The sequence below is a fragment of the Dipodomys spectabilis genome, unplaced genomic scaffold, assembly GCF_019054845.1.
Source record: "Dipodomys spectabilis isolate Male_0828 unplaced genomic scaffold, ASM1905484v1 ptg000018l, whole genome shotgun sequence".
Lineage (NCBI taxonomy): Eukaryota > Metazoa > Chordata > Mammalia > Rodentia > Heteromyidae > Dipodomys > Dipodomys spectabilis.
Genome location: NW_024870695.1, coordinates 11,852,832 through 11,865,610, shown reverse-complemented (window position 1 = coordinate 11,865,610; position 12,779 = coordinate 11,852,832). Strand labels below are relative to the sequence as shown.

The following is a 12,779-nucleotide window of genomic DNA, read 5'->3' as shown; positions in this document are numbered from 1 at the left end:
CTGAACTCCTGAACTCCCATCTATCCAATGGATGAAACCCTCAGCAGAGAGATATAAGCTCTGGTGCAAGACAACCATGGCCTATTTGAGAGATCCATGGAGAAGGATCAGAGCTGGCATACCCAGAATGCTTTGCTGTGGAAATTTTATTTTTTGGAGGTGAGCTACATATTGGAACAGCAATTAAAGAAGAAAAAATAAAGAGACACAATGTTTTTATAATTGGATGGAAAAAAAGCCAAATTTATTGATGAGGAATAACAGCATTTGAGAAACCAAGTCACAGAACAAATACTTTCATGTGGGTAACAAGACAGCTGACAGATTACATGGAAAATTCCAACTTGAGTTCATTTTGAAGAGAGAAAGTAAGTTGCCAAGGATGGAGGGGGACAGTGCATTTGGAGGTCCTCACAGACCCCAGTGAGAAGTGAGGTTTACAGGTAGTCTCCCATGATTTAGTTCGGAGAAGGACTACATCAATAATGCTGCCTACTGAAGGGCAGAAGGGTGCAGGACAGAGTGATCAGCAGCAGGAATCAGTGCGGCAGCTGGGGCAGCAGTAGGTGGTCTGAGAGCAGCAGGGCTGGCAGCAGCAGGGCTGGCAGCAGCTGGACACACAGCAGCTGGGGTGGCAGCAGGTGGTCCTGCAGCAGGTGGTCTGGCAGCAGCTGGGCTGACAGCAGCAGGGCTGGCAGCAGGTGCAGCCACAGCAGGAGTTGACCATGGTGTCAGAGGATGGAGGTTCTGGGTGGGGGTGCAGGGAGATATGGTTGAACAGTTTGGAAGCCTCTCTGTCCCACATGCTCTTTTATACCCTGCTAAGGAGCACTGTGATCCATCACATGTAGCATTCTTTCCTTGTGGGTGTTTAGGTTCTCAAGTTAGGCCACTATATTTTCCTGATTAAATTTTTAAGTGGGAAGGAAACATGATGCTGTTTTTCTGGCATGTTGGAATTCACCTGTCAGTTCATGGAGAACCATCTCCTAAGTGTGTGTGTCTTGATGTAGTTCCTCAAAGAGTCATCATATAACAGCCAGTGTCTCCTTAGCATATGCTTCAGTCTCATTTTACATGGTACATTTTGTCTATTCTTAGGTATTCAAGATTTTTATAGGCCCATAGTTGTGTGTGATGACCCAGCAGGCTAAAGCCTCACTAGAATCTAATGAGTCCTTCATCAGGTCAGGTGGGGAGGAAGGTTTGCATGTGAGAGGCCAGCAACATGGCGCCAGGAAGGCCATAAGGACATGTTCCTTCCTCCACTGTGAGTCAGGATCCATTTCCTAGACTCTCTGGAAGAATAGACTAACTCTGGGTGAAAATTTTAATTTAGAAACATCTATATGTCTTTGTTTCTTTATATTTTCCTTATCTGAATCAACTCTCTAAATAACATTTTAGTTCCCCTTGTGAGAAAGTGGGTTGCAGAGCTCTGCTGTCCTCTGAAGATTTCCCTTCGTGTTGTACTATGAACTCATTGCCCTCAGTCTTCAGCATACTGTTTTTATGTCCTTTGTGCTTTTTGTTTGATTTTTTTTGTTGTTTTGGAGGGATTGTGCTGTGAATTGAGGACCATACACTTGCTCAGTAATGCTCTACCACGTGAGCCACACCCTCAGCCTATTCTTTTTTTGACATCTAGAATCTTGTGATTTTCCAATATTTACCTGCTATTGCAAGTTAGATGTCACATCATTCTTCTGTTTTATTTTTATTTGCACACAAAATGACAGATCTCTTTTGAGCTTCTCATCCCTATCAATAAACAAGACTTTGCTGTTCAGGTTTTCAATTGCAAAAATAAAGAGAGACCAAAAACAAACAAACAAACAGAAGCCTATAAAGCAAAAGGAATTATGATAGGACACGCAAATTATATTTAGAGAGAAGACACAATAAATATAAAAAGGTGCTAAAATACCCATCTACTTAGCTATAGGATTAGTTTTTCTGAAAGAAGGAAATTCTGCTACCCTCTATGTGTCATCAAACTGTAAATTGCTTTCTTCTGTTGTTTCTTAGTTTCATCAAAAAGATTTTCCAGGTCTTTGGTGAGGTTTATTTTAGTTATTTATTTGTGTACAGATGAGATTATGAATAGGAAATTTTCCTGGTTTCTTTCGATGGTGAATTTATTTTTGGAAGTATCACAATAAAACACCTGAAATTATGTTTCTTAGCTATGTTAGCGAAACCATTCTAGACACCAGCGGAGATGGCTGACGTAGTATAGCTCTTTCCTAGCAAGCTAAAACAAGCAAAAACAATAAAATACACACAGCCACCCAAACATAAACATGGAACAGGACCTGGAAATTTACCCAATCAGCTACAGTATCTTGATTCTTGGCAAAAGTTCCAGAAACACATGCATTACAGAAGAGCCACTAAGTTGGAGGAAGATACTAGCTTTATCAAATATGGCCAGGGAAATGGACACCCAAATGTAGAAAACCTGACCACAACAACACTACCCTAGGAAACAGGAGGCTCAGTATTCACTCTAGTAGAAATGTATAAATATATACATATGCATTATATTTTGCAGCAGTTAAAAATGAACAATTAATGCATAGACATTGAAGGAACACAAACAAATAACATTACATGGAAAGTGTTCAATGCCTTCACCATTGAGGATTTTCAACTAGAAACTACACAAAATTCCATTTCATCACAGTCAGAATGGCTGCTGTCAAGAAACTCACAGTGTTAGTGAGGATCATTGGAAAGACAGAAGACCCCACACACCATTGGTGGGAATTTGAATTCGTTCATTCATTTTACTAAGAAGCATACAATTTCCTCAAATATATAAATATAGAACTCACATAAAATCCAACTAAAGCACTCTTGCATACATATAAATACCTCAAGGAATCAGGCAGCACAGAATGGAGACACCCGCATCTATTGCCAAACTAATCACAATCGCCAAGTCATGGAGCCATCCTGGGTGCCCATTGATGGTATAAAAAAAAAAAAGAACCAACACTTTTTGCATGTGCTCAATGCAGCATTACTCGGACATTCAGAAGAATGATGTCATGACTTCATAGGAAAATTGATTGAAGTGGTAATTGTCATGTTGAATGAAATAAGATAGACTCAGAAAGATAAGTATTAAATTTTTTGTCATAAGTTGAATCTTTAAAAGAAAATGATATGAAAATAAAAAGAAACATTTTCAAGAATAAAGTTAACCATTGGGAGGAGATTAAAGGGATTAAGTAATCACAAGGACAAGTCAAACAACCTAAGGTCATATACATATCTGATCATGTCTTATGCATATTTACTATTTATACAATTAATATATACTGATAACAAACATCAATGACAATTAAACATTAACTAAAATGAAAGTAAAAACTATTGATCTAAGAACAATTGGACAAACATCTAAAATGATCTACATCAAAATAATCAGAACATTTCTCACTTTAGTGAGCATAGAATCCAACAGCTGAGGCATAGTTGAGAATCATCCCTATTGTTGAACAATGTATGGAAAAACCAAAAACATGAAAATGAGGAAGATGTGAGATTAGATTGTGTGCCTTCTGGTGCATAGCCAGACCCAAGAGATTGAAGTAAATACTTTATTTGGGGATGATGAGAGGACAAGATGTAGGAAACTTGGGAAATAATTGAGAGCAAGGGAGAATGCACTATCAAGGAATGTCCTATGGAGAATTCTCCTTGGGAAGCTGGATTATGTTCCCACAGACAGCCTGTGTACACTGGACAGAGTGGACACATGAGCACTGAAGGAGAGGGAAGCAGGACAGGCCTCACGAGTTCCTGTCATTATTGGAGCTCTGTTTCCTGGGATCTGATCTTCTGGCTTGTGCTCTCTCTTCAATAGAGGAAGACTTCAGGAGAGAGTTCTAGGCTCTGCCTCCAGGCAACCATGGTCTATATTTGAGGGAACAATAGGAAAGACCCAAGCTGGCACACCCAGAATGCCCTGACATGGGATTTTTATTGTTTGGAGATGAGCTATATATTTGAACAATTGGAAAAAGTAAAGCAACATAATGCTTTTGTATTTGCATATATTCACATTTATTGATGATATAGGAATAACCTCATTTGAGAAGGTAAATACATAGTTGATAGATTCATGAAAAATTCTAACTTGAGTTTATTTTGAAGAGAGATGATAACCTGAACAAGGAATGGGAGTAAGGGGTCAGTGTATTTAGAGGTCCACACAGACCCCAAAGGGAATAGGTTTACAGTTGGCCTCCTATGATCAGGAAGAAGGATCAGAGTGCTCAGCAGCAGGAATCAGTGCAGCAGCTGGGGCGGCAGCAAGTGGTCCTGCAGCAGGTGGTCTGGCAGCAGCTGGGCTGGCAGCAGCAAGGCTGACAGCAGGGCCTGCAGCAGCAGGAATCAGTGCAGCAGCTGGGGCGGCAGCAGGTGGTCTGGCAGCAGCTGGGCTGACAGCAGCAGGGCTGGCAGCAGGTGCAGCCACAGCAGGAGTTGACCATGGTGTCAGAGGATGAAGGTTCTGGGTGGGTGTGCAAGGAGATGTGTTTGAACAGTTTGGAGGGCTCTCTGTCCCACATGCTCTTTTATACCCTGCTAAGGAGCATTGTGATCTATCACATGTAGCATTCTTTCCTTGTGGGTGTTTAGGTTCTCAAATTAGGCCACTATATTTTACTGATTAAATTTTCAAGTGGGAAGGAAAATGTGGTGCTATTTTTCTGGTGTGTTGGAATTCCCCTGTCAGTTCACAGAGAACCATCTCCTAAGTGTGTGTATCTTGATGTAGTTCCTCAAAGAGCTGTCATGTGACAACAGTGTATCATTATGATATGCATCAATCTTATTTTACATGGTACACTGTGTCTACTCTTAGGCATTCAAGATTTTATAGGCTCATATTTATGTGTGGTGACCCAGGAGGCTAAAGCCTCACTAGAATCTAATGAGTCCTTCATCAGGTCAGGTGGGGAGGAAGGTTTGCATGTGAGAGGCCAGCGGCATGGCGCCAGGAAGGCCATAAGGACATGTTCCTTCCTCCACTGTGAGTCAGGATCCACTTCCTAGACTCTTTCTGGAAGAATAGACTAACTCTGGGTGAAAATTTTAATTTAGAAACATCTATATGTCTTTGTTTCTTTATATTTTCTTTATCTGAATCAACTCTCTAGATAATATTTTAGTTTCTCTTGAGAGAAAGTAGGTTGCAGAGTTCTTACATCCTCTTGGAGTTAGGAACTAGCTTTCTCAAGGATGGCCAGAAAAATGAACATCCAGTTGTAGAAAACTTGACCAATAACAATACTACCCTAGGAAACAAAAGGTTCAGTGTTCACTTTCCAGTATATCCAGTCCAAAAAAATGGGCAATCAAGTATATAGTGAACACAAATGGCTAATATTGCATGGAAACTGTTCAATATCCTTCACTATCAGAATTTCCAAATCAAAACAACATCAAGACAACATTTCACCAGTCAGAATGGCTGCCATCAAGAAAGCTAGCAGATATAGTGAGGGTCCTGGGAAAGAAAGAGACTCATACATTGTTGGTGGAGATTTGAATTAGTTCCTTCATTGTACTAATAAGCATACAATTTCCTCAAATATATAAGTATAGATCTCACATACATTCCATCTAAAACACTCTTGCATACATATGAATGTGTGTGTGTGTGTGTGTGTGTGTGTGTGTGTGTGTGTGTGTGTGTGTGAAGGAACCAGGCATATATATAATTGAAAAGTATTAAATTGAGACACCTACATACTCATATCTATTGCAGGACTATTGACAAGATCCAAGTTACAGAGTCATACTGTGTGCATATGGATAATGAAACATCAATGACTACTAAACAATAACAGTAATGAAAGTCAAAATACTATTGCTCTAAGAACAATTGGACACACATCAGAAATGATCCATATCAAAATATTCAGAAGACTTCTCACTTTAGTGAGCATAGTATCCAATAATTAGTATATCCTAGACAGGATAATCTTAGCAGATGAGCAGAACAGCTCAATACTTATGTACATATGAAAGTATAAGATGATGCTAGGGGAAATGAACTCCAAGACATGGACACAAGAAGATTTTGTTGTTGTTGTTTTAAATATACTATGTGATTATTTTTGTTTCTATTGTATATTCTTCCCCTTATGGTATATCCTCTGGGTTACTGTATTTGATTTTGGTACCCTGGTACCTTTCAAATAGGGAAGAGAAAGGGAACAACAGAAGAGTGAGACAAAGGACAAGGGGGAGCAAGTGTAACAGCAATATATACACAAGACTATGTTGGAAACAATCTGCACAACTTGGAGTGAGAGGGAAAATAGGAGAAAATTGAGGGAAGGGGTAACAAGGTTGACAAGAAATGTACTCATTTTCTTACTTCTGTAACAGAACTCCTCTCTGCTTGTCACCTTAACAAATAAAAAGGTACAAATAAAGAATCCAAGCGCTGATGCCTAGATAATGACCACCATTCCAATTGTTTGAAAAGTGTATTGAAAATCAGCAATATTTAGATGAGGAAGATATGAGTCTTAGCTTGTGTGTACCCTGGGGCACAAGGTAACCTAGGAGATGGAGGTTAAGTAGTCGATGTGGAATGATGACAGGACAAAATGTAGGAAATGGGAAATAATTGAGAGTAAGGGAGGACACATTACCAAGATATGCCATATGGAGAATTCTCCTTGGGCAGCTGGATTACGTTCCCACGGACAGCCTGTGTACACTGGACACAATGGACACATGGGAACTGAGGGGTGGTAAGCAGGACAGGGATCACCAGCTCCCATCACTGTTGTAGTTGTGTCCCTGGGGGCCTGAGCTCCTCCTACAACTTTCTCTTCAATAGAGGAAGTCCTCAGCAGAGAGCTCAAGGTTCTAGCTTTAGGCAACTATGGTTTATTTTGAGGGAGCAATAAGAAAGACCAGAGCTTGCACACCCAGAATGCCCTGCCATGAGATTTATATTTAAAAATGAGCTACATATTGATTTGAATAACAATTGAAGAAGAGAAAATAAAGAGATATAATGTTTTTATATTTGCACGTATTTGCTTTTATTGATGATACAGGAATAACAGTATTTGAGCAGGTAACAAAATTTCATTGGAATTTTAAACTTGGGTTCACTTTGAAGAGAGATAGAAAACTGCCAAGGACTGAGGGGGACAGTGCATTTGGAGGCCCACACAGACCCAGAGGGAACTGAGGTTTACAGGTAGTCTCCCATGATTGAGCTCAGAGAAGGACTACATCAATAAAGCTGCCTACTGAAGGGCAGGAGGGTGCAGGACAGAGTGCTTAGCAGCAGGAATCAGTGCAGCAGCTGGGGCGGCAACAGCTGGGGCGGCAGCAGGTGGTCTTGCAGCAGGTGGTCTGGCAGCAGCTGGGCTGGCAGCAGCAGGGCTGGCAGCAGCTGGACACACAGCAGCTGGGGCGGCAGCAGCAGGGCCTGCAGCAGGTGGTCTGGCAGCAGCTGGGCTGGCAGCAGCAGGGCTGGCAGCAGGTGCAGCCACAGCAGGAGTTGACCATGGTGTCAGAGGATGGAGGTTCTGGGTGGGTGTGCAAGGAGATGTGTGTGAACAGTTTGGAAGGCTCTCTGTCCCACTTGCTCTTTTATACCCTGCTCAGGAGCAAGTGTGATCCATCACATGTAGCATTCTTTCCTTGTGGTTGTTTAGGTTAACAAATAGGTGGTTCTCAAATTAGGCCACTATATTTTCCTGATTAAATTTTCAAGTGAGAAGGAAAACATGAAGTCATTTTTCTAGTGTGTTGGAATTCCCCTGACAGTTCAGAGACAACCATCTCCTAAGTGTGTGTATCTTGATGTAGTTCCTCAAAGAGATGTCATGTGACAGCCAGTGTCTACTTAGGATATGCTTCAGTCTCATTTTATGTGACACATTCCATGTAATCTTAGGTATACAAGATTGTTAGAGGCCCATAGTTGTGTGTGGTGACCCAGGAGGCTAAAGCCTCACTAGAATCTAATGAGTTCTTCATCAAGTCAGGTGGAGAGGAAGGTTTGCATGAGAGAGGCCAGCAGCATGGGTCCAGGAAGGCCCCATGTAAGTCAGGATCTATTTCCTAGACATTTTATGGGAAGAATACAACTAACTCCTCATGAAATGCTTAAATAAAAAACATGCATATGTCTTTGCTCCTTATTTTTATCTGATGCAAATCTCTAAATATTTTAGTTCCTTTTATGAGAAAGTGGACTGCAGTGTTCTGCTGTCCCTGAAAGATTCTCATTAATACTATTGTGTGAACTTGTTGTCCTTCAATTTTTGACATGGTGTTTTTTGTGCCATTTGTGTTTTTTGTTTGATTCTTTGCATTTCTTTTTGGTGGGATTATGCTGTGCACTGAGGACCACATACATGCCAAGTAATCCTCTTGAGCCTCACCTTCAGCCCACTCTTTCTAGATTTTGGCAAGGCATGTAGAATCGTGTCTTTTTCTAACTGGTACCTGCTTGTACCAGTTAGCTGTCACATTGTTCTTCTGTCTTATTGGAGTGTCTCAGTCCTATCATTTGACAAGACTCTCCTGCTTCATTTTTCAAGAGGATTATTATATTATCTTGTTCATCCAAGTTTTCAGTTGTTAAAAATTTTTTAAAGGCAAAGAGAGAAAACAAATGAGCCTAAAAAGCAAAAAGAAATATGATAGAACACACAAAATGTAATTTTGTTATAGTGTATTTATAGAGTAGATACAGTAAATGCTGGAAGGTAAAAAATGCCCTTTTAATTAATTCTATGGCTAGTTCTTCAAAAAGAAATAGAGGAGGTGGGAAGGTGGCTCAGTGGTAGAGTGCTTGCCTTGCATGCATGAGGCCCTGGGTTTGATTCCTCAGCACCACATAAGCAAAAAGAAAAAAGCTGGAAATGGTGCTGTGACTCAAGTGGTAGAGTGCTAGCCTTGAGCTGAAGAGCTGAGGGACAGCGCCCAAGCCCAGAGTTCAGGCCCCACCACCGGACCCCCCCCAAAAAAAAGAAATGGATTTTGCTAGCCCCTTGAGTGTCATAAAGCAGAAGGTGTGCATGATTAAATGTCTCAACAAAGAGTATTTAAATACAAAAATCCTTACACTTTTTAACACGGTAAATTACTCATCAAATACTTGATTTGTATACTTTTATTCATATGTTTGTGCCATTAAAGCTGAATATATGAACTATTTAAAACCATATGCTCTATATAAAGAGATTTTTACTGGATTTAGTAGGTAAGGTGAGACAGAGGAAACCAGAGAGATATAGAGGAAAGGCTTCAGGTTTTCTTAGAGATGAAAGGAAGTTTTTCCCCACAGGTAAAATGGCAAAGCGCATTGTGAGTGTAAAGCAATGTATAAACAATACAGTTCCTAAGGTAGTTTGCCAGAGTGTTTGACATACAGTTGGTTGCCTGCTAGAATGAGTTTTCTCCACTGACTCTCTGATGCCATCCTTAAGCAAAGTATGTGTTTTCATACCAACCTTTTACCAAGGCCATTTCTCTCAAGAGCTAGATTTATTGATATTAAAAGTGTGTTTTTTGTCCAAGATATTTTGGCTGTTCAGGGCCTTAAGTGATTCAATAATACCCTAGGAAACAGGAGGCTCACTGTTCACCCTCCAGTATATTCAATCCAAAAAATTGGCATTCAAGTGTACACAATGGCTAACATGACATGGAAACTGTTCAATATCCTTCATTATCAGAGACTTCCAAGTCAAGATTACATGTCTCCACAGTCAGAATGGCTGCCATTAAAAAAGTAACAGAGATAGTGATGGTCCTGGAAAAGAAAGGAAATTGATTGATCAATAGATCGATAGATAGATAGATAGATAGATGTTAGATGTCAATATATCTATATATATGCCTGAAGAAATCAGGCATAAATTGAGACACCAGCATGCTCATATTGCAGGACCATTGACAAGACCAAGTCATGGAGTCATTGATGGTGAAAAAAGAACCAAAATGGGGTACATATACTCAATGGAGAATTATTCAGCCACTCAGAAGAATGATATCATGACTTTGTGGGAAAATTCTTGGAAGTGCTAATTATCATGTTAAGTGACATAAGATATACTCAGAAAGACAAGTCTTGAATGATTTTTGTTGTATTTTGAATTTCTAAAAAAAAAAAGTTGTGAAAGTAAAAAGAGGCCTGATAGAGAATGCAGCAAACCAATGGGAGAGATTCGCATGGGTAATCACATGGATAAATCAAAGAACCTTAGGTCAAAGAACCCCATATACATGTATGATAATGTGTTAACAATATTTGTTCTTTGCACAATTAATATATACAAATGGAAAACATCAAAGACAATGAAACATCAACAGCAATGAAAGACTAAAGACTTTTTAAATAAGTTTTTAATTGTGAAAATACTGTACAGAGGGGTTACAGTTACATGAGCAAGGTAATGAGTACATTTCTTATCAAGAATTGTTGCCTCCTCCTTTTTTTCCCCCTACCATCCCTTCCCTCCCACTTCCATGACTACACTCCCCCCCCCCAGCCTCCCCTCTTGCTGCCTCCCTCCCCACCCCTGCACCTAAATTGTAAAGTTCATTGTTCAACAGTGTCTTGTACATCTCATTGTTACAATGGGTTAACTTATATCCCTATTTAAACATTTTGTTTTTTCCCTTCTCCTCCCCAAATTAGACCGATATCAAATACAGTGAAAACAGAGGTTATAACCATTGGGGAGGAACATACAAAGCAAAAAAAATCACATGGTACATTATAAATACATTAGAAACAATAGCAAGAAAGAAAAAGCCACTTGTGTCCCTATATTGTGGTTCATTTTGCTTAACATCATCTTATCTGGTCATATGTACATAACTTTCTACTTTTTCTGCTTGTCCCAGAGATATACTAGTTATTGCAAGTAGGGGTAACCATAAGACCTATGTTTCTTTGCACCTGGCTTACTTCACTTAATATAATTTTTTCCAAGTCTTTCCATTTACTAACAAATGAGGCAATGTCATTCTTTCGGATAGAGGCATAGAATTCAATTGTGTATATATCACATTTTCTTGATCCATTCATCTACCTAGGGGCATATGGGCTGGTTCCATATCTTAGCTATGGTAAGTAATGCCGCAATAGACGTAGTTGTGCTGGTAGCTTTAGTATGGTCTTGTTTGTGATCACTTGAGTAAATGCCCAAAAGTGGGAGCTCTATTTGGAGTCTTTTGAGGAACATCCCACCAACAATGCAGTAGGGTTCCCTTCTGTCCACATCCCCTCCAGCATCTATGGTTATTAGAGTTCTTGATTATAGCCATTCTAACTGGAGTGAGGTGGAATGTTGTTTTGTTTTGCATTTCTTTTATGGCTAGAGAGGTTGAGCATTTCTTCATGTGTCTATTGGCCATTCTTATTTCCTCTTCAGAGAAGTTTCTCTTTAAGTCTTTAGCCTACTTATTTATCAGGCAGTTGTTTCTTTGAGCATTTGTTGTTGGGGGATTCCATTTTTTGAGTTCCAAGTATATTTTAGATATGAGAACCTTATCTGTTGTATGGCTAGTGAAGATCTTCTCCCCATCCGTGGACTTTCTTCCTAGCTATATTGATCTAAGAAAAAAATTGAGCAAACATCTGAAAGAATATACATCAAAATATTCAGAAGAGTTCTCACAGGATCAAAGCACTGATGCCTAGATAATGATCACCATCCCAACTGTTCCAAAAGTGTGTGGAAAATTAGCAACTCTTAGATGAGGAAGATGTAAGTCTTAGTTTGTGTGAACTCTGGGATATAGAAAAACTGGGGAGTAAGTTGTTTATTGGGGAATGATAATGGCACAAGATGTAGGAAATTTGGAAAATAATTGAGAGTAAGGGGGGATACATTACCAAGAAATGCCATATGGAAAATTCTCCTTGGGTAGCTGGATTACGTTCCCACGGACAGCCTGTGTACACTGGATATGGTGGACACATGAGCACTGAAGGACAGGTGAGCAGGACAGGCCTCACCAGCTCCTGTCATTATTGGAGCTCTACTTGTGGGAGCTTATCTCCTGGATAGAGCTTTCTCATCAATAGTGGAAGTCCTCAGCAGAGATTCAACTCTCTGACTCTAGGCAACCATGGTCTTTTTTTGAGGGAACAATAGGAAAGACCCGAACTGGCACATCCAGAATGCCCTGCCAAGGGATTTTTATTGTTAGGAGATGAGCTACATATTGATCTGAACAATTGAAGAAGGAAAAATAGAGACATAATGCTTTTATATTTGCATTTGTTCACATTTATTGATGATGTAGGAGTAACAGCATTGGAGAAAGTAACTAGAGTGTTGACAGATTTCATGGAAAATTCCAACTTGGGTTTATTTTGAAGAGAGATGGTAAGCTGACAAGGACTGGGGGTTGGGAGCCATGTATTTGGAGGCCCACACAGACCCCAGTGGAGTTTATAGTTGGTCTTTCATGATCAGCTTGCAGATATCTACCTCATAAATGTTGGCAGCTTAAGACCAGGAAAAGGAAGGACAGAGTGCTCAGCAGCAGGAATCAGTGCAGCAGCTGTGGCGGCAGCAGGTGTTCCTGCAGCAGGTGGTCTGGCAGCAGCTGGGTTGGCAGCAACAGGGCTGACAGCAGCAGGGCCTGCAGCAGCTGGACACACAGCAGCTGGGGCGGCAGCTGGTGGTCCTGCAGCAGGTGGTCTGGCAGCAGATGGGCTGGCAGCAGCAGGGCTGGCAGCAGGTGCAGCCACAGCAGGAGTTGACCAT

The 12,779-nt window shown here is 40.4% G+C and overlaps 1 protein-coding gene across 1 annotated transcript; it reads right to left on the bottom strand.

Annotated features, from left to right (window-relative positions):
• Nucleotides 1-526: 526 nt before the first annotated feature.
• LOC122100103 (keratin-associated protein 4-12-like) lies at nt 527-12,779 on the bottom strand. Its single transcript, XM_042670507.1, has 6 exons — nt 12,552-12,779; nt 7,326-7,548; nt 6,567-6,584; nt 4,307-4,522; nt 1,674-1,676; nt 527-747 (listed from the first exon to the last, which is right to left on the bottom strand). The coding sequence occupies exons 1-6, from the start codon at nt 12,777-12,779 to the stop codon at nt 527-529; spliced, it is 909 nt and encodes a 302-aa protein (XP_042526441.1).

Coding starts and splice junctions, on each gene's coding strand:
- LOC122100103 (XM_042670507.1), bottom strand. CDS start 12,779: ATGGTCAACTCCTGCTGTGGCTGCACCTGCTGCCAGCCCTGCTGCTGC. Junction 7,549..12,551: donor GCTGCACTGATTCCTGCTGC/TGAGCACTCTGT, acceptor TCTGACACCATG/GTCAACTCCTGCTGTGGCTG.